Source organism: Alnus glutinosa, chromosome 4 (genome assembly GCF_958979055.1).
Source record: "Alnus glutinosa chromosome 4, dhAlnGlut1.1, whole genome shotgun sequence".
In the NCBI taxonomy this organism is placed as follows: Eukaryota; Viridiplantae; Streptophyta; class Magnoliopsida; order Fagales; family Betulaceae; genus Alnus; species Alnus glutinosa.
In genome coordinates, this window is record NC_084889.1 from 4,655,527 (window position 1) to 4,674,643 (window position 19,117).

The window sequence follows — 19,117 nt, forward strand, 5'->3', positions numbered from 1 at the left end:
TCTGAGTCAGTGAAAGAATGTCAGGAGGCTATCCTCCAAACCCAAAATACCACTACCACATTCCAACAACAACAAGCCACCCACAATACAGCCTTTCAGCAACAACAGCTCGCCTTCCAGCAACAACTCGCAGATATCTCTGAAATGCTCCGCACCTTGGTTGCTACCCCCCCTCGCCCTCCCCCAGACCGTCCCTTTTTACCCGACCCACAACCATATCATATACCTGTTATACCTGAAAATCTTCGTCATCATGGCTTCGATGCTCACCATGACCACCGACTAGATCGCGAAGAACGCAGGGGTGTTGACAACGTTGGTTGGAATCAGCCGGATGACCACCGTGCTCATTTTGACGATATTCACCAGGAGCATCACCAAGGCGATCGCCTTTTCCAACCCCGGCCCTTACGGCTTGATTTTCCGCGGTTGATGGAGAAAATCCAGCTGGGTGGACATACAAAGTAAATCAATTTTTTTGATTACTACCAAACACCCCTATACCAACGAATTCGTATGGCTTCTTTTCACATGGAAGGGGAGGCTCTTGTTTGGTTCCAAGATGCTGAAGAGTCCGATCAATTCCCAACTTGGGACGCCTTTGTCCAAGCCCTCCTTGTTCGTTTTGGACCAGCATATGATGACCCTATGGAGGTGCTGATGCGGTTGCGCCAATCTGCTTCGGTTGCCGAGTATACTACTCAGTTCGAAGCTCTGTCTAACCGGTTGCGCGGGGTTTCCGACAAAAACAGGCTTAGTTGTTTTCTTAGTGGCCTGAAAGATGAGATATGTCTCCCAGTGCGGATGTTGAATCCCACTAGTCTGGTGGCAGCCTTCGGCCTTGCAAAACCACAGGAAGAGTACATTCAAAGTTTCAAACTCCCACTGCGTACTACTTCTTTTCCTTTTACTCGTTAGTAGCATTGGTCCTCCCCAGCTCCACAACTCACTGCTTCCTCCTCTCAACTAGCTCTTCCGGCCAGAAACTCAGCTGGCTTGCCTGTTCAAAAAATTACGGTGGCCCAAATGAAGGATCGACGGGAGAAAGGTCTTTGCTACTATTGTGATTATCGTTGGGTTCCGGGCCACAAGTGCAAATCTCCCCGCCTCTATCTCTTGTCTGGTTTAGCTATACCATCTGATGATACGGGGGATGATGTTTACTATGATTCCTCTGATGCGGTTGAGCCCGTTCCCGAATTTGATGTGGTGGAGTGCAAAGAACCGGAGATATCTCTTAACGCCATTTCTGGCTCCCTTGGTGCAAAGTCTATGAGGTTATTGGGCACTCTGCAGAATCATCACGTCAGTATTCTGGTAGATTCTGGCAGCACCCATAACTTCCTCGATCCAGTTTTCCTACACAAAGTCCAGCTCCAGCTTACAGCTACTCCTTTGTTACGTGTCAAAATCGCTAATGGTACTACTGTCCAGAGTATGGGAAAGGTAACTTCTGTCACCTTTAAAGTTCAGGGTTATTCTTTTTCCACTAACTTTTACCTTATTGCTCTGGGGGGGTGTGACATGGTCTTCGGGGTTGACTGGCTGAGCACCTTGGGCCCAATACTTTGGGATTTCTCCTTAATGACCATGCAGTTTACATTATTAGGGATCCACACCCAACTAAATGGCCTCACACCTAAAGGGTTTTTTCTCGAAGACGGCCCCTCCTTCCTTAAACCTTCTCTCTCAGCCAACAAAGGGTTTTTTCTCAAAATTGTAACCTTGGATACCCCTTCCACCAAAACCCCTCTCCCTACTGCCATTCAGTCCCTTCTTCACACCTTTGCCCCTGTTTTTGCCGAACCTACTGGCCTTCCTCCTTCTCGTGGGCTTGATCATCAAATCAACCTCAAACACTCCCAACCCATCAGTGTCCGTCCATACAGATATCCCTACTTCCAGAAAATTGAGATTGAAAAACTCATCCAGGACCTCTTACATTCAGGCGTAATTCGTCCAAGTCAAAGCCCTTTTTCAGCCCCTGTTCTCTTGGTCCGGAAGGCCGATGGTAGCTGGAGATTATGCGTTGATTATCGCGCTCTTAACCAAGAGACGATTAAAGACAAATATCTCATACCAGTCATCGATGAGCTGCTAGATGAGCTTCACGGTGCAATCATTTTTTCCAAACTGGATCTTCGTTTTGGCTACCACCAGATTCAGATGCGAACAGAGGACATTCCTAAGACCGCCTTCCGCACTCATGAAGGTCATTACGAATTCCTCGTAATGCCCTTTGGGCTTACAAATGCCCCTTCTACATTTCAGGCTCTCATGAACGATGTTTTCAGGCCATTTCTCCGCCGCTTCGTATTGGTATTTTTCGACGACATCATTATTTATAGCAAGACATTTGCTGATCATTTGATGCACTTACAAACTGTTTTGGAAGTGTTGGAGCACCATCGACTGTTTGCAAAGCTCTCAAAATGTCGTTTTGCCGTGGACGAGGTCGATTACTTGGGCCATTTGATTTCCCAGCAGGGGGTCCGTGCCGATCCTTCCAAATTAGAGGCCATGGCTACGTGGCCTCTTCCCCACAATGTCAAGTCGTTACGGGGTTTTCTCGGCCTTACAGGGTATTACCGGAAATTCATCCGAAATTATGGCAGTTTGGCAGCACCATTAACGTCCCTTTTGAAGAAGAACGCTTTTCACTGGACGCCATCGGCTACAACGGCCTTTCAGTCCATCAAACAGGCTATGCTTCATCCTCCAGTGCTCCGTCTCCCTGATTTCAATCAGCCGTTTGTCATTGAATGCGACGCCAGCGGCTCAGGCCTTGGTGCTGTTTTGATGCAGAACCGCCAGCCCATTGCTTTCCTTAGCAAAGCCTTAAAAGGTCGTGCCCTGCTCCTATCAACTTATGAGAAGGAGCTTCTCTCTTTAGTCACGGTAGTACAGCATTGGCGTCCTTATTTGTTGGGGCAAACCTTCAAAGTTAGAACGGACCATCAGGCCTTAAAATTTCTACTTGAGCAGAAAATGGGTACTCCCTCTCAACAACGCTGGTTGTCAAAGTTACTTGGGTACGATTTCATAATCGAATACAAGCCGGGTTGTGAAAACCGTGTGGCTGATGCCTTGTCTAGGCTGAACGATCCGACGGTCCTGCATGAGGAGGCTTCCATTTCCCTCATCTCCTTTCCTACTCTGGATTGGATCACCGATTTAAAGTCTTCCTACCTGGCTAACCCTTATACAACTACAATACTTCATTCCCTTCAGCATGATGATTCTTCTCCTAAGGGATTTACCCTCCAGCAAGGGTTGATTATTCGCAAGGGTCGCTTATGGCTTGTTAAAAATTCGCCATTCCAGCATCAAGTTTTGGAGTTTATTCACTCCAACCCCACTGCCGGCCATTCAGGGTACCACAATACAATCCACAGGGCCAAGGCCAATTTCTATTGGCTAGGTATGCGTAAAGATATTAAGCTATTTGTTCGCGAGTGCCCTGTTTGTCAAGCTAACAAGAGTGAATCAGTAGCTTCTCTTGGCCTCTTGCAGCCCTTGCCAGTCCCTAACCGAGTTTGGTCTGCTATCTCAATGGATTTCATTGAGGGCCTTTCGGTTTCCAAAGGATTCTCTGTAATCTTCGTTGTCGTGGATCGCCTTACAAAGTACGGTCACTTCGTGCCTTTAGCTCACCCATACACTGCTTCGGTGGTTGCTCAGGTGTTCATGGCTAACATCCTGAAATTACACGAGTTGCCATCCACAATTGTCTCTGATCGGGATCCTGTCTTCACCAGCTCGTTTTGGAAAGAACTCTTCCATCTCCAAGGCATTTCCCTTGCCTTTAGCTCGGCCTATCACCCGCAATCTGATGGGCAGACTGAAGCCCTCAACAAATGCCTTGAAACTTACTTGCGTTGCTACGCTAGTGCTAAACCTAAGACCTGGAGTGATTGGTTGCCTTTGGCAGAATGGTGGTACAATACCAACCACCACTCTGCTACAGGTTTTACTCCGTTTGAAGCCCTCTATGGCTATCCTCCACCAACCCTCTTATCTTATGTCCCAGGCACTGCGGCTAATCTGGCTGTTGATTCCCAGCTGAGGGATCGCACCACCACCATTTCCCTCCTCAAGGAGCATTTACAATTGGCTCAAAATCGTATGAAGACACAGGCGGATAGACATCGCACTGAGCGTGTTTTTGCAGAAGGGGATTGGGTTTACCTCAGGTTGCAACCATATCGCCAAAAATCTTTGGCTTTACGCAAGAATTTGAAGCTCTCCCCGCGTTTTTACGATCCTTTTCAGATTATCTCCCGCATTGGCTCTGTTGCCTATAAGCTTGCCCTTCCAGCCGAAGCCAGAATCCATCCTGTCTTCCATGTTTCTTGTCTGAAGAAGAAATTAGGGCAATCATCATCTCCTATTTCCACATTACCACCAGTGGATGCTGCGGGAGAACTATGCCCAGAACCAGATCATATTGTCGACCGCCGCTTAATCAAAAAACATGGTCGTGCTGTGACAGAGGTCTTGATCAGATGGAAGGGGGCTACTTTAGAGAATGACTCGTGGGAGTTGCTGTGGACCTTACAATCTCAGTTTCCGCACCTTGTGGGCAAGGTGAATTAATGGGGGGGGCCCTGTTATGGGTCCATTAGTCTTAACCGGATATGGCTAGGGAGTCCGGAAGGACTACAGAGCGTGAGATATAAGTCAGCTGGTGACTCATCGGGAGGATGATTCTCGGACGTTGTAGAAGTTATTTGTCATTTACCTTTTATCCTAGATTCCATTTTCTTGTTATTGCTAGCCGTTAGAGGAGAGAGAATGAGCGTCACTCTGTTGGATTTATTCCAACAGAATCACTTATATATAGAATGATCGAATAAGAAGAATGCAGAATTGAGATATTTGATTGTAAGCTTACCTTGAGAGTTTAGGGCCTCTCCAAAGAGCTCTATTATCTTTTAGTGAATTTCAGCTACATTTCCTTCAGTTTTCTTGTCATTCTTGTCTGCAAATCATCCTTCCTTACAGAAAACCCACCACAGAGTGCAAGACTTTGGAATTGGGACTTCAATGCCACATATAAAATGGAATTGAAAAGGGCCTTTAAACTACTCTTTAAACCTAGGATTTTAGCCCGCACCACTTTAATTAATGCACATGACCACCCAAAAAAAGGTGCTTATAGAGATATATGGCAATGGCTTGTCTATATTATTGCATCCATCATACTTAATGGGCAATACTAATACCACTCATAGCTTATTGGGCAATATACAATGTATAATTACACTATTTATGTAAGCCCATTAAAAAAGAAAATTTTCTAACAATCCCCCATGTGTAAAAAAAAGCATATAAATTGTTTTCAACAGATAAAAAAATAAAATAAAAAACAAATAAAAAAAGCATAAAAAAAAAAACAAATATTTCTCAGAATAATTGGATAACTCCCTATTGAAAATTAGATATTGTAAACTCTATGAGTTTAAAATTTTATTGAAAAAGTTTAAAAGAATGTCATCTCTAAAATCTTATCCATCAAAATTTTGTTTTTGATGAAGTTATGTTGCTCTTGGAATTTAGTTCAGCGATTTAATTATCACAATAAATCATGTTGAGTTTTTAGAGTCAATATACTAAAATATCCTTAATTAAGGAGTCGGGGTTGGCCGATAGTGAGCGAATAACTTATTTGTAGGTATAGTCAAGATCGAGAACTTTTATTATATATTGAAAAGCATCTATTTAAATTTTTAGTTGTGCCAATTTTTGTGTATATTCTTTAGTTTGATGAATCGCTTTCCACCTTATATTTGAAAGCATTCTCATTTGAAAAAGACCATTCTCGATCTTTTCCATTCTGATTAATAATGAGAAAGATCTTTCCTTGTAACCCTTTCTTCATTTGAATAATAAAAATAAAAAATAAAGACCTCTTATTATAAAACTTACAAGTATATTTTAACATTCATCGAATACAAAGAGTTTATTAGAGCATCTCCAGCAGGAGTGCTATTTTAACCAAAATAGTCAAATTTGACTATTTTTTCTCTTTTTCATCCTCCAGCAAAGTAGTTACTCTAACTTTTCTCTTCTTCTTTTTTTCACTATTCACCAGGTATTTAATTTTTTTTATTATATTTCTCTCACCCTCTCCCCCACTTCAACACCAACGTTAGCCTCTAGTTCACATCAACGGCCATCTGCTCAATCACCACAACCATGTCCACTGCCCACACACCCACAATCTGAACCGGATCCTTCACCAATACATAGGGACCGAATAGCTTAGAGAATCAACAACACAAAATAAAAATATATTAACAATAATCCACAATAAAAACACAAGAAATCACCTCAATTTTCACCCAAAAAATCTCCCATTAGACATCATAAATCAGGTTCCAACTACCAAAAATTGTGTCTCAGGTCACCGGAAGTCGCGTCTCAGGCTCCATTGGAGTCAACCCACCGGCAATCAGCTTGACTCACTGAACCCAGCTCTCCCTCGGTCTCATGATCTCATTTTCTCCTTGTTCGGCCGAGAAGGAAGATAGAAGCAGGGGAATAATCAGAAAAGAAGGAGAAGAAGAAAAGAAAGGAAAAATGAGATCCGAAAATGGAAAATTCTTCTTGAACATGCAAAGAAGAGGGGAGCAAGGAGGAGTGACCAGAGAGAGAGAAGAGGGAGAGAAAGAAAATAAAGAGTGAAATAGAGATTATTGTTTGAGTGTTTTTAAGAAAATTGATAGTTAAAGTAGATATTGGTATTTTTTGAATTGCTATTTTAACACTAATCGCTAAAGATGTTCTTATTAGATGTACTATTTTATTAAAAAAGAGTGAAAAGACAAAAGGAATCTCTACTAATTTTACAATGAGTCTTGTATAGAGATAAACAAATATATATGTATGAAAAATAAAAACAAATATTTCTCAGAATAATTGGATAACTGCTGCATCGCGTATTGGACACTTGAAAGTAACACTATTCCTTAAATTATGTTATGACGAAAGTTTTAACACTTTCCAAAATATTGGCTTCCCCCTTTGATAGGGGATTCTAAACTAATTAATTTTATATTCCATGGAAAATTATTGTTATTTACTTTAAGATTCAATATTATATTGCTCATAGCAAATCTATATAATTTTTTTAATCTGAACTCCTGTTGAAATAATTTTTAGTCAATTTTTAATAAAATATTGCAAAGAATACTTGATTTCATTAAATGTAAACGGTGTTATTTATTAAAGCCTATATCATGTTAAAACGTGAGCATGTATGAATAGACCGGAAATGGAATATATATATTGTGTCCAACTCCAAAATCGGCTGAAGATCACGTAGTTTCATTTAGGGGTGAGTAAAAACCCACATTCCCCGCCCCAACCCACATCCCCGCTCCAACCTGCCCCTAAAAATGTGGGTTTTAGTATTTTTTTTAACGGGTGCGGGTTGGATTTTAACCAACCCGTGCGGGGCGGAGCGGTGCACAGGTTTTAATTTTTTTTTCTCGGATCCCCGCCCCGCCCCATGTAAAAAAAAATAATAATTAATTAATTAAAAATTAAAATGACTAACCCTAAATCCCTAAACACTTCTCCTGCGCCGCACCCTCCTCCCCCCCTCATTTTTCTTTTCTTTTCTTCGTCTTTCAGAAACTTCTTCACGATTTCATTCTTCTTTAGTTCTTCCCATTTCTTCTTTGGGAAGAGATGACCAAAGATTTTGTTTTCTAACCCCCTTTCGTGTTAGAAGTTTTCTTGGAAACTACTTTGAATAACATTTTGTTTGCTTACCCTGTTTTGTGCCTGCTCTCACCTACCCTGTTTCTTTCTTACTGCTTCCTCTTCTTCTTCTTCCACTTTTGTGTTTTTCATGACTAAAGTGCCCTTCCCATTGTGTCATTGTCAGCTAGGGGATGTGAAGATGGGTGACCTAGACTTGAGTCACCTGGTGTTTACACTGAAAATGAAGCAGAGTAGGGACGGGTTCCATGGTGGGTCGGAATCGGATGAGTCATCAACCCCTAAGAAGATTTGAAGGACGCATATTTTCAACAGGTATAATGATGGATAGCCCTGCAATTTCATCTGATGGCCAAAAAAAAAAAAAAAAAAAAACCGCGGGGATCCCCACCCCTTCTCCCCCCGCCCCGCACGGGTGCAGGGGATTTTTCACCGGGTGCGGGTTCTCTTTGGGGAACCCGCACCCCCGCGGGGCGGGGTCAAAAAAACCCCATCCCCCCCCCCCCCCCCACCACCCCATACTCAACCCTAGTTTCATTAGACTAAAACGCATAGCAAGGCAACATGGCCACGTCGTTGAATGACTTGCGCTCGTGGTTATGTGGCCACGTGGCTACCGTAACAATTACTGTATAAAGGAAGTGAATATTTTTTAAATTGTTGAATTTTTTATTTGTTGGATTTCAAAGAAATCCCTAATCCAAGATCTCATACCAAAAAATTGAAGAAAATAATATGAAGGTGGCGTACTTGCCGCCACTTATGCCGAAGAGCACAACTAGCAATTGTTCGCGTTGTATCTGCAAAGCCCTTCACTTGTCTATAATGCTTCTCACACAGTAATGGAATGTGTATGAGTAAGCGTTAAGAGTTTGGTGTGGAGACTTCAACCATGAATATATAAAATGGAATTGAAGGAGCCCTGGCCTTAAACTGGCCTCTACGCATAAAATTTAGCCCACACCCCTTAACGCACATGACATAACAAAAAAATGTTTTTCTAGTGACGTGTCAATATATAATGTCTAATAACATGCATGATCTATGTGGGCTCATATACATAAACTTTCTAGCAATCTCCAACTTGATTAATGGGCCGGCCACATAGGTGCTGTTAGAATATATTATTGTCTTTCTTATTATGATTTATTTACTACCTTAATTAGTCTTCTTTCCTACCTTAAATTCTATAGGATTTCTTCGTCACTACTCATAGCCTCTCTATATATATATAGAGGTCTCTTATAATATGTTAGAGTAATAATACTCAATACAATGTAGTCATTAATATATTTCCGCTTTCTCTTCCACTCTCTCTTTCTTTCACATATGTTTTCTATTTTTTATATTTATTCAACATGGTATCAGAGCTACAGACCTGTGGCCTATAGGATTTTTCCAGTGTCCTTCTAACGACCTTCCGACAAATTTCCAGTGTTCTTCAGGCGATTTTCCGGTGCTCTTTCCTGTGACGACGCTCTTTCTTGTGATGGTAGCCGCTGTTTGGAGATCTTTTCAGCCTTTTGGTAGTCCAATCTGGAACAATAAGTCCAGAAAAAGATTCGCAAGGTATAGGACTTCCCTTCCGTGAAAGAAACTCCATTGTTCCCTACCTCACTCACCGTCACACGCCACCACCCCTCTTTTTTGATTTTTTTTTTTGCCTATTTTGTTGTGATCTGCGACTTAATTCATTGGCGAAATTTTGTGACAATGTGGTTTGGCCCTTCACAGGATTAACGACTAACTTCTGTTCTCCGACCATCATTGTAAGTTGCGGCTTGGCCCCTCATGGGATTAACGGATATTCTCCGTTCTCCGACCGCCACTTTCAGCCTTTCTCGCCGACACCGTTTTAATCCAACCATCGGCTGCATTTAAATCTTACTTCTAATTTCAAACTCAAGATTTCAGAATCTTCCACCTTGAGTTTGAGGGAGGATGTTAGAATATATTATTGTCTTTCTTATTATGATTTATTTACTACCTTAATTAGTCTTCTTTCCTACCTTAAATTCTATAGGGTTTCTTGGTCACTACTCATAGCCTCTCTATATATAAAGGTCTCTTATAATATGTTAGAGTAATAATACTCAATACAATGTAGTCATTAATATATTTCCGCTTTCTCTTCCACTCTCTCTCTCTTTCACATATATTTTCTATTTTTTATATTTATTCAACAGGTGCATCTTGAAATTAGACATCGTAAACTTTACGAGTTCAAACTTTAATTGCAAAAGTTTAAGAGTTCAAACATGATTAGTGCAGCCTTTGTTTTACTTATTGTGAGTACGGGACCCGTATGTTGTCACAAATACCAACGCTATCAGTGTCATCTCTAAAATCTGGTCCATCAAAATTTTGTTTTTGATGAAGTCCTGTTAACTCTTGAAATTTAGTTTAGGAATTTAATTATTAGAATAAACTATGTTAAATTTTTAGAGTCAATATACTAATAAATGTGTTATTCTTACAATACATTATCCTACATCAATTTTACATTAAAATATATTGAGTGTGAGACCCATGTATATGGAACCTACATGCATGGGTCACACACCTTATGTGTATTGGTGTAGAATTGATACATGATAATGTAAAGTAGAAAAATAATTTCTCATATACTAAAATCTCCTTAAGGAGTCGGGGTTGGCTGATAGCGATCGAACAACGTTAACTTATTAGTAGGTATAGTCAAGATCGAGAACTTTTTATTATATATTGGAAAGAATCGATTAAGTTTTTAGCTGTACCAATTTTCTTGTATATTCTTTAGTTAGATGAGTCGCTTCCCACCTTATGTTTGGAAGCATTCTAGCTCATTTGGAAAAGACCATTCTCAATCTTTTCCATTCTGATTAATAATGGGAAAGATCTTTCCTTGTAACATTTTTCTCATTTGAATAATAAAATAAATAAAACCTTTTATTATAGAACATACAAGTATATTTTACATTCATTGAATACAAAGAGTTTATTAGATGTACTACCTTATTAAAAAAAAAAAAAAAAAAGAGTGAAAAGACAAAAATAATCTCTATTAATTTTACAATGAGTTCTTGTAAAAGTTTACTACTTTAAAGAAAGTTATTGGTAGCCTTTCTTTGTTAAGTTTTATACTACTCTATCCATTAGATTACTGATATAGGGCGAAGGACTCGTATTGTCATTATTAGATTTTATTAAAAATAGAAGACTATGAAATGAAATAGTATTGAAATAACCATTCACATAGTTTATAAGGGAATGATTATACCTTCAATTGATGAACAAATTGGAGTTTTAAGCAAAGTGTGGGTTTGGAAAACACAAAAATCTTTCACTTTCAACTTTTTTGCACATTATTTTTTTAAATCTATCATTAAATTTGTAAAATTTATATACTTAACGATAAATTTATATATCTTTTATATGGAAATATATATATATATAGAAAATAAAAACAAATATTTCTCAAAATAATTGGATAACTGCCGCATCGCGTATTGGACACTTAAGAATAACATTATTCCTTAAATTATGTTCTGACGGAAGTTTTAACACTTCCAAAATATTGGCTTCCTCGTTTGATAAGGGGTTCTAAACTAATTAATTTTATATTCCATGGGAAATTTACAAAGAATTTTTTGGCTAGCTAGGCTTCAAAAGATTAATTAACTTGGCATCCAACTATCCAAATATAGAAATAGAAATTCATATACAGTTTTCGTTTGAAGTGTTAGCAGTTAGAGTACTTCCATTAAAAACTCGGTTAACTGTGTGTTTGAGCTTAACTGCATGGGCTTAATTAAGCATTTAATTTTTGTTTTTTTCTTTTTAGTTGTAACGTGACATAAAAAGAAAAATTATAATAATTTTTGAAAGATTTATATTTTGCTTTGTTTATTAATGTTTTATTTTTGTTAAAAAGCAAAATACTGTATATCCTAAAAGATGTTATCAAACGATTGAGCCCATTCACACCCAAGTAGTCACTCAACAACTGTGGACACCCAAGTGAATTACCACCACAAAAGGAGTCATTTTTGAAAGCGGGCATGCTTTTAAAGTTTTATTATGTGAAGTAGTTCACTTTGCAGTTTGCATATCCGTATGTACCCGCCCGGCACCATATATGGGCCAAGTCTAAATGTTAGAACATGAAAATATATTTTACTTAAGTAACGTGCGCAGCAGAAAATAAAAAGATGAAGATCTAAACTTACTTCTAGCTATTTTTGCTTAAGCGTTTTTATGATCTATTTGAAAAACAAAAAAATGTTAGTTGAAGAATCTTCTGACCTATGCTTTACTGTATTGATGATATACACAGGCTATTAATTTATAGGTTAGGTCAAAGATCCTCAAATATAGTAAATATAATATTGCTCCCCTCATAAATGAAACAATATTATTAAATTGATTTTAAATAAATTATACGATTCCATTACGGTAATTTAATTAATTAAATTACCTAACTGTAATACTGTATATAGTATTTATTCATTAAATATTAATAAATACTTGTTTATGTGGCATATAAGTCATATATGGAGATAATATCTTATACTAAAATGAGATTTTTAAATGATATATTTTTATATTTAAATATTAAATAATATAATTTATTTTCGTTTAATTTTTGAATTATATTTTAATTTTAAAATTATTTTTATTTACTTTTAGATTCAATGTTATATTGCTCATAACAAATCTATATAATTTTTTTAATCTGGACGAACTCCTTTGAAATAATATTTAGTCAATTTTTAATAAAATATTGCAAAGAACATTTGATTTCATTAAATATAAATGGTGTTAATTATTAAAGTCTATATCATGTTAAAACGTGAGCATGTATGAATAGACTGAAAATGTAAGATATATTGGGCTTGTTTGATAAAATATAGAACAGAACACATAATGTTATTACTGTTCATGCTTCTTTTCTTTTTCTTTTTTTATCATTTTTTTATATTTTTCACTACCAATTAATATTAAAATATTTTCATTTTTTTTACTTTTTATATCACATCAATAATTTTTTATTACTATTTAAATAAAAAAATTTACTACAACACAAATTTTTTTTACTTTTTTATACAAAATTTTTTTATTTTATATCACATCATCACTTTTTACTAATTTCAAAATTAACAATTCATTACTCTGTTCTATTTTGTACATGTCTTTGCCAAACAAACCATCGCGTCCAACTCCAAAATCGGTTGAAGGCTACGTAGTCACATTAGACCAAAACGCGCATCAAGGCAACATGACTTGTCCTCAACAAATTCACATCTCTGACCACCTGCTGCCTGTATACCTGGAGATTTGAACTCATCAAACGCCTGGCTCCTTCAGTCTCACGTCAGACGAAGCCCCTGATGATTGATGACTGAGTGACTGAGACTGAGAGTACTCTTTACCTTTCCTCGCCAACAATTTTCCATCTTCTTCACACCTGGGTTTCAGCTGAGAAGTGATACGCAGGGGACGAGACCCGTATTGTGAGTATAAGATCCGTACGTGGTCACAAATACCAACGATATCAATGACATATAAAACAAGAGGATAACTGCACAATTAATTTTTAGAGTCGGTCATGATTATTTTTCACTTTACGTAGTGTAAAAAGTTCATAAAAATTTTTTATGATAAATAATAATTACAAATCAATACTTAAATATATTTTTCGTCCAAAAATTAATAAATTCTGTTTAAGCAGCTACGTCACATTTAATAAAAAGTTGACACATGCTCATTATAATAAAAAAATTAAATAAAATCTAATAAAAATATAAATAAACAAAATAATTTTTTAAAAATAAAATAAAAAATACAAAAGGGCTACATGTTTACTTTCCTGCTTTTTAAAATGGTGGATTTTGTGTTCACCATTAGTTAAAGGGTTCTGTTTAGTGCACAATAAAATTGCACAATATGTATATAATACAAGACATATGAGATTAGACTTTTTTTATTTATTATTTAAACAGAAATCCTTCTCTTTATTGATAAATCAACATAAAAGTAACCCATAAACATCGGATCTAGGGATAATATTGTTCCCTAACAAGAATACTAGAAATGCTTTGTGGAGTTTCCTCCAACCAAATACAATCTGTCACAATATGAGTAGCCTCTCTAGCCAAAGTGTGAGCTGCATAATTAAGAGCTCTACGAACGTGGACAAATCTAGCTGCTCTAAACCACTTCATTTGTTGTTGTATACTCTCCGTTAGATGGCTTGTTTTGGATAGATTAGGAGAACCCATGTTGATATCTGCAACTACTTGGGCAGCATCTCCTTCAAAAATAACTTCAAAAAAACCGGCTTCTTTACTAAAATCCAATGCACACAAAGCTGCCATAATCTCAGCTGTCTTCGGTTCCACCCTCATTTACCGTGTAAGACTTCGAGCACCCAAACACTTCCCCATATAGTCCCGGGCCACCACTCCCAACCCTACCCAGCCGGCTGACAAATTTAGAGCAGCGTCCCAATTAACTTTGATGACTCCCGGTGGTGGAGGTTGCCATTTTTGAGCTTCTATAGCTGGTGCTAGTACCTCAGCTTGGATGGGAGGCTCCTCCTTCTTATTGTACTGTTTGAATTCCTCTAATGCCTTGACCCCTTCTTTATATACGGAATTAGGATTAGCAAAAAAACCTTCAAAAATCAAAGAATTCCTTCTGAGCCAAATCTTCATTGCAATCACAGCCATAAGTTCTAAAACATCTCTATTGAATCGGTGACTACAGTATTCAAACAAGTGCATAAATTTGCAGCCTTCCCAAGCACATTTTTGGAAGAGTGAAGAATCTCCTCTCCATACATCTCTTGCTGCTGGACAATTCCATAAGACATGGCAAGTTGTTTCTTCTTCTACCAAACACACAGGGCATTTACCATCATCCATTACTCTTTTTTTACAAAGATTTGCCCTTGTAGGGAGCAAATCATTACAAGCTCGCCATGTAAACAATTTAACTCCAGGGCCCAAATTGTCCTCCACATTACATTTTCTTTCTCACCATATAAATTCTACCCTATGTATTTTGTGTTATATATATGTTACACAAAATAGTTCATTGGTGCGTTTTTTTTTTTTTTTTTTTTTTTAAGTAACAGTAATTGGTGCTTCACTCAGAGCAAATGTGCTATGCAGAACCTCTTTGCTCAAGTCGATGAAGGACACGTGATTCAAGGGGAGCCGTTGAGTGTGGGAACACACTTCAATTGCGCGCCTCTAGGAAAGCAGTGGCGAATCTGAAGAGAAGTCACGGAGCTGTAACGTACAGCTGGGCATTGATGGCAAGTCCCAGAGAAGTGACGCTGCGCATGCATCAAGGGATTCGGATCCCCTCAGAGAAAGATACAAAAGGGCTACATGTTTACGCTTTAACTAATGGTTACGTTCCAGCTTTCTTTTTCAAGCTTTCTTCTTCTCCCTTTTCTTCATGTTTCCTACAGACTTTTCTCCTTTTTTTTTTTTTTTTTTTTTCTTAAAAAATTTGGCCAAAGAAACCCGATCGAGAATCTCCCCAAAATCAAGAACGTAACCTATGGGTTGAGTGATCCAAGTCATTGTGTGACGGTGACGGTGATGGTGACGGACTGAGGATTTTAGTTGAGGGGATCAATTTATTTTTTTTTTAACACAAATAAAATTATTAAAAAATATAACTAATACATCAATTAAATAATTCAACAAAATTTAATTATCGCTTAAAATATATCAATGCATCTTATAATTTATTTTGTCACATCTAGTGTTTATTTATTCAATTATCTTTGATAAGTCTTCATATATTGAAATTGCTGCATGATTTTTTTATTGTTGATAGTCTTAAATGTTTTATTCTCAATATACGTAACCAGACAATCTTTCATCCATTGATCTCCTATTTGATTACGTAAATGATTTTTTACAATATCACCAATGAATATACGATTTTCTTTTTCATTTCTATCATCTTCACAGCAAGTTACCAAATTTATTTGTGTTGTGAATTCAATACTACAACGCATTTCAATGATATATATTTCAAGTTTGTTGTCCACGATGGTAAGTTTAAGTGCTGAAAAATTATTTGGATAAAATTAAGCAAAATAAAGTAATTTCTCCTTTGTTAACAGCAGCAAATGAGTCATATGGACTTACGCAATTTAAAATTAGCCTCGTTAAAATTACTGTTAAGTTCTTGGAATGATTTTTAAGTGGTGCATGAAAACTTTCTTGAAAGCGGGAGCAGAAGGAAGTCCGTTACGGTTCCAAACTAATTTCTAGGTGGTGCACAATCAACTTGTAAAATTTTCTGGAATAAGGAGCTGGTGGAACTGAGTTTTAATCATCTCTGACTTTTCAGTACTGTGTAATGCTAAGCTGGAGAAGTAACCTGTCTCTGGCCATGTCAACTTTTGTCTTTAGGCTAACTTTTGTCTTTATACCGGTCTTAAGGCCTTTGGCTTCTTACGTCCGTTTGAATGTTTAATTCGAATATTATTTAAATTTACAGTACAAATTACGAGATTTAATTTTGTAAGGTAAAATTTTAAAAAAATTAAAAAAATATAATTAAATAAAATATAATTTATTTTTTTAAAAAAAATAGAATATTATTCGAAATAATATTCTAAACAAACACACCCCTTGTGTGTTTGGCAGTAGAATTTTAAAAAATAATATGATTTTGATTTTACATTTTCTTAAAATAAATTATATTTCATTCAATTTTTTTAAAAAGTCAAATTTTAAAATTTACACACTAAATAAAAATTAAATTTTAATTTTAAAAATTCAACACTAAAAGCACCGTAAGAATCCCAACGCATTGAAATTCAGAGGCCGCATTTTTAGTGTTATTGGGTCGTGTTAATAAATGAAATTTAAAAAAAAAAAAAAAAAAAAACTGTTTTTTGACCTTTAGTGGAGGAATAAATAAAACTCCCTAGTGACTTGGCACATCAGTAGTCATCATTCTTTCAAAATTTCAAATCTATTAAAACTTCTCTTCTTTTTAGACGAGTCCTCCCGCACTTCGTTTTTTTTTTTTTTTTTTTTTCAGTGAAGCCGCTATTGGTTTAAACGACATAACGCACCGTTTTGCTAAAAGACAAAACGGTGCGTTTTTATCAAAAGAAAACACTCGTCTTCAACCTATAGCTGCTGGATGACTGGCTTTACCGGTGAAAAATGACAGAATATAGTGTGACTCATGAAGTTTTGAGAGTTTTTGAGAATGGGCAATTAGGACTTTCCAAAAAACACAAATTCAAAAAGAATAGAAATTTTTTTTGAGAGGTAAGTGGGCATTTGTCCCCTCTCGACTGACTCTCTCTCTCCGTCCCTGTTGTGCGAGCTGTTTGACATCACGATTCACGTGTAGCGTAGTCATGACCTTCTGCGCATTGACAGGACAGACTTTTGTCAGGAGGGTTGAAAAAATTCAGCAATTCTCTCACTACCTGCTGCCACGTATACCTGAAGATTTGAACTCATCAAACGCCTGGCTCCTTCAGTCTCAAGCCAGACGCAGCCCATGATGACTGACCGACTGACTGAGAGTACTCTTTACCTTTCCTCGCCAACATTTTTCCATCTTCTTCACACTTGGGTTCCAGCTTTCTTTTTCGAGCTTCTTTTGCTTTTTCTTCTCGAGAACAAATCTATCTTATGTGAAAAAACCTTTTTAACTAGTTTATGAATAGGCTTTTATTATTATTATTATTTATTTTTTTTCAAATAAATTTATCTTTGAAGCTGTATTTTACTAAAAAAAAAATCGTTTCTAATTATGATTAGACTTTTTTTTTTTTTTCTCAAACAAACTTATTTTTAATTAAAGGCCTTACCACCTAATTTACCTAGTAGATAAGCCGGCATTGTGCACATAATAGAATATAGAAAAGAGAATACAAATCTCCTTTAAATTATCAAACAATTTAGAATATTTAATAGTTTTTAAAAGTTACTAACTAAACCAATTAAAATAGATTTTTTTAATTTTTTTTTAAAAAAATATTTGTATAACGTGTTGGAAGAAGAGAGAAGGGTAAAAATGTTTTTGGGCTGGTATGACAATACATTTTAAGATAGTTTTTTACTGATCACAAATATTTGGTAAGAGGGTGAGAGTTCAGAGTAATAGTAAGAATCGATAAATGTAATATAAAGGAAAAAAAAAATTGTATAAAAAAGTGAATTTTTTTATAATATAGTGAATTTTTTATTTAAATCATAATAAAAAATTATTAATATAATATAAATTTATAATATTGTAAAATTATTATTATTATTATTATTTTTATAAAAGATGAGGGAATTAAAAAATCACAATCTTAAAAAATTTGACCAAAGAAACTCCCTAACAGAGTTGAATCAGAATTCTTCTCTATTTATTTCTACTTTTTTCAAAAATAAATTATATTTTATTTAACTTTTTCAAACTTTTTTAAATTTTATCTCACAAAGTCAAATTTCGAAATTCGCACAATGAATTAGAATTCTATTCTAAGTTCAAAAAATTCAATTTTCAAACGGACCATAAATTTGTCATCACGTGTAGCGTGGTCAAGACGATAGTTTATTAGGTTTTAGTGGATGAAAATTGAAGAGGCCAGGCCCCACCGTCTTAATTGGCTAGCTGTTGCTGGAAAATCGAGGCCCCACCTTCTTAATTGTTCAGCATTACGTGTAGCGTGGTTAAGACGATAGTTTATTTGGTTTTAGTGGTATGAAAATTGAAGAGGCCAGGCCCCACCGTCTTAATTGGCTAGCTGTTGCTGGAAAATCGAGGCCCCACCTTCTTAATTGTTCACCATTTTGTACGTTTAAGAGCACTTGTAGTGAACTCACCAAAGTTTAGTCAAATTTTGATTAAAAAGTGCACTTTAGTTATTTTAGCTACCTACTTTTCAAATACATCAAATATCAAACTCTCTAAATATTCTCTACTTTAAATAAATACTATTTTTTTATTGTTTTTAAAACAACCACTTTCAACCACTTTTAACTACCATGAAACCAAAATTTATTAAAAATTCAATGTCCATACAGCTCCAACGTCCAACGCCCATAGATCCTCCGACGTGTATTCTTTGGCTTCTGAGAAGACTGAGAAAAGGAAAAGAAAATAATAGGATAGAAAAAATAAAAGGGTAGTGCTACAATTCCCACCTCCATCCCACCTCAATCCCACCAACCCTAAGTATAAAAAGTTGAAAATTGATTTATTAAATAAAAAAATTAAAACACTTAGAGTTGGTGGGATTGGAGTGGGATGGGGGTGGGAATTCTAGCATTTTCCAAAATAAAACTACTCTAACCCAAAAAACATCATGTATCTGCCCAGCAAGAAAATGGAAGCCACACCGCAATTAAGGTATCGTTCCCATCTTATT

The 19,117-nt window shown here is 36.4% G+C and overlaps 1 protein-coding gene across 1 annotated transcript; it reads right to left on the minus strand.

Annotated features, from left to right (window-relative positions):
• Nucleotides 1–9,137: 9,137 nt before the first annotated feature.
• Nucleotides 9,138–14,633, minus strand: LOC133866044 (uncharacterized). Its single transcript, XM_062302610.1, has 2 exons — nucleotides 14,119–14,633; nucleotides 9,138–9,264 (listed from the first exon to the last, which is right to left on the minus strand). The coding sequence occupies exons 1-2, from the start codon at nucleotides 14,631–14,633 to the stop codon at nucleotides 9,138–9,140; spliced, it is 642 nt and encodes a 213-aa protein (XP_062158594.1).
• Nucleotides 14,634–19,117: the final 4,484 nt, after the last annotated feature.

Excerpts from the sequence above, each read along its gene's own strand:
- LOC133866044 (XM_062302610.1), bottom strand. The coding sequence starts at position 14,633 with ATGGATGATGGTAAATGCCCTGTGTGTTTGGTAGAAGAAGAAACAACT. Across the intron at positions 9,265-14,118 it reads GGTGCTCGAAGTCTTACACG|ATTGGACTACCAAAAGGCTG; the intron begins GTAAATGAGGGT and ends TTATTGTTCCAG.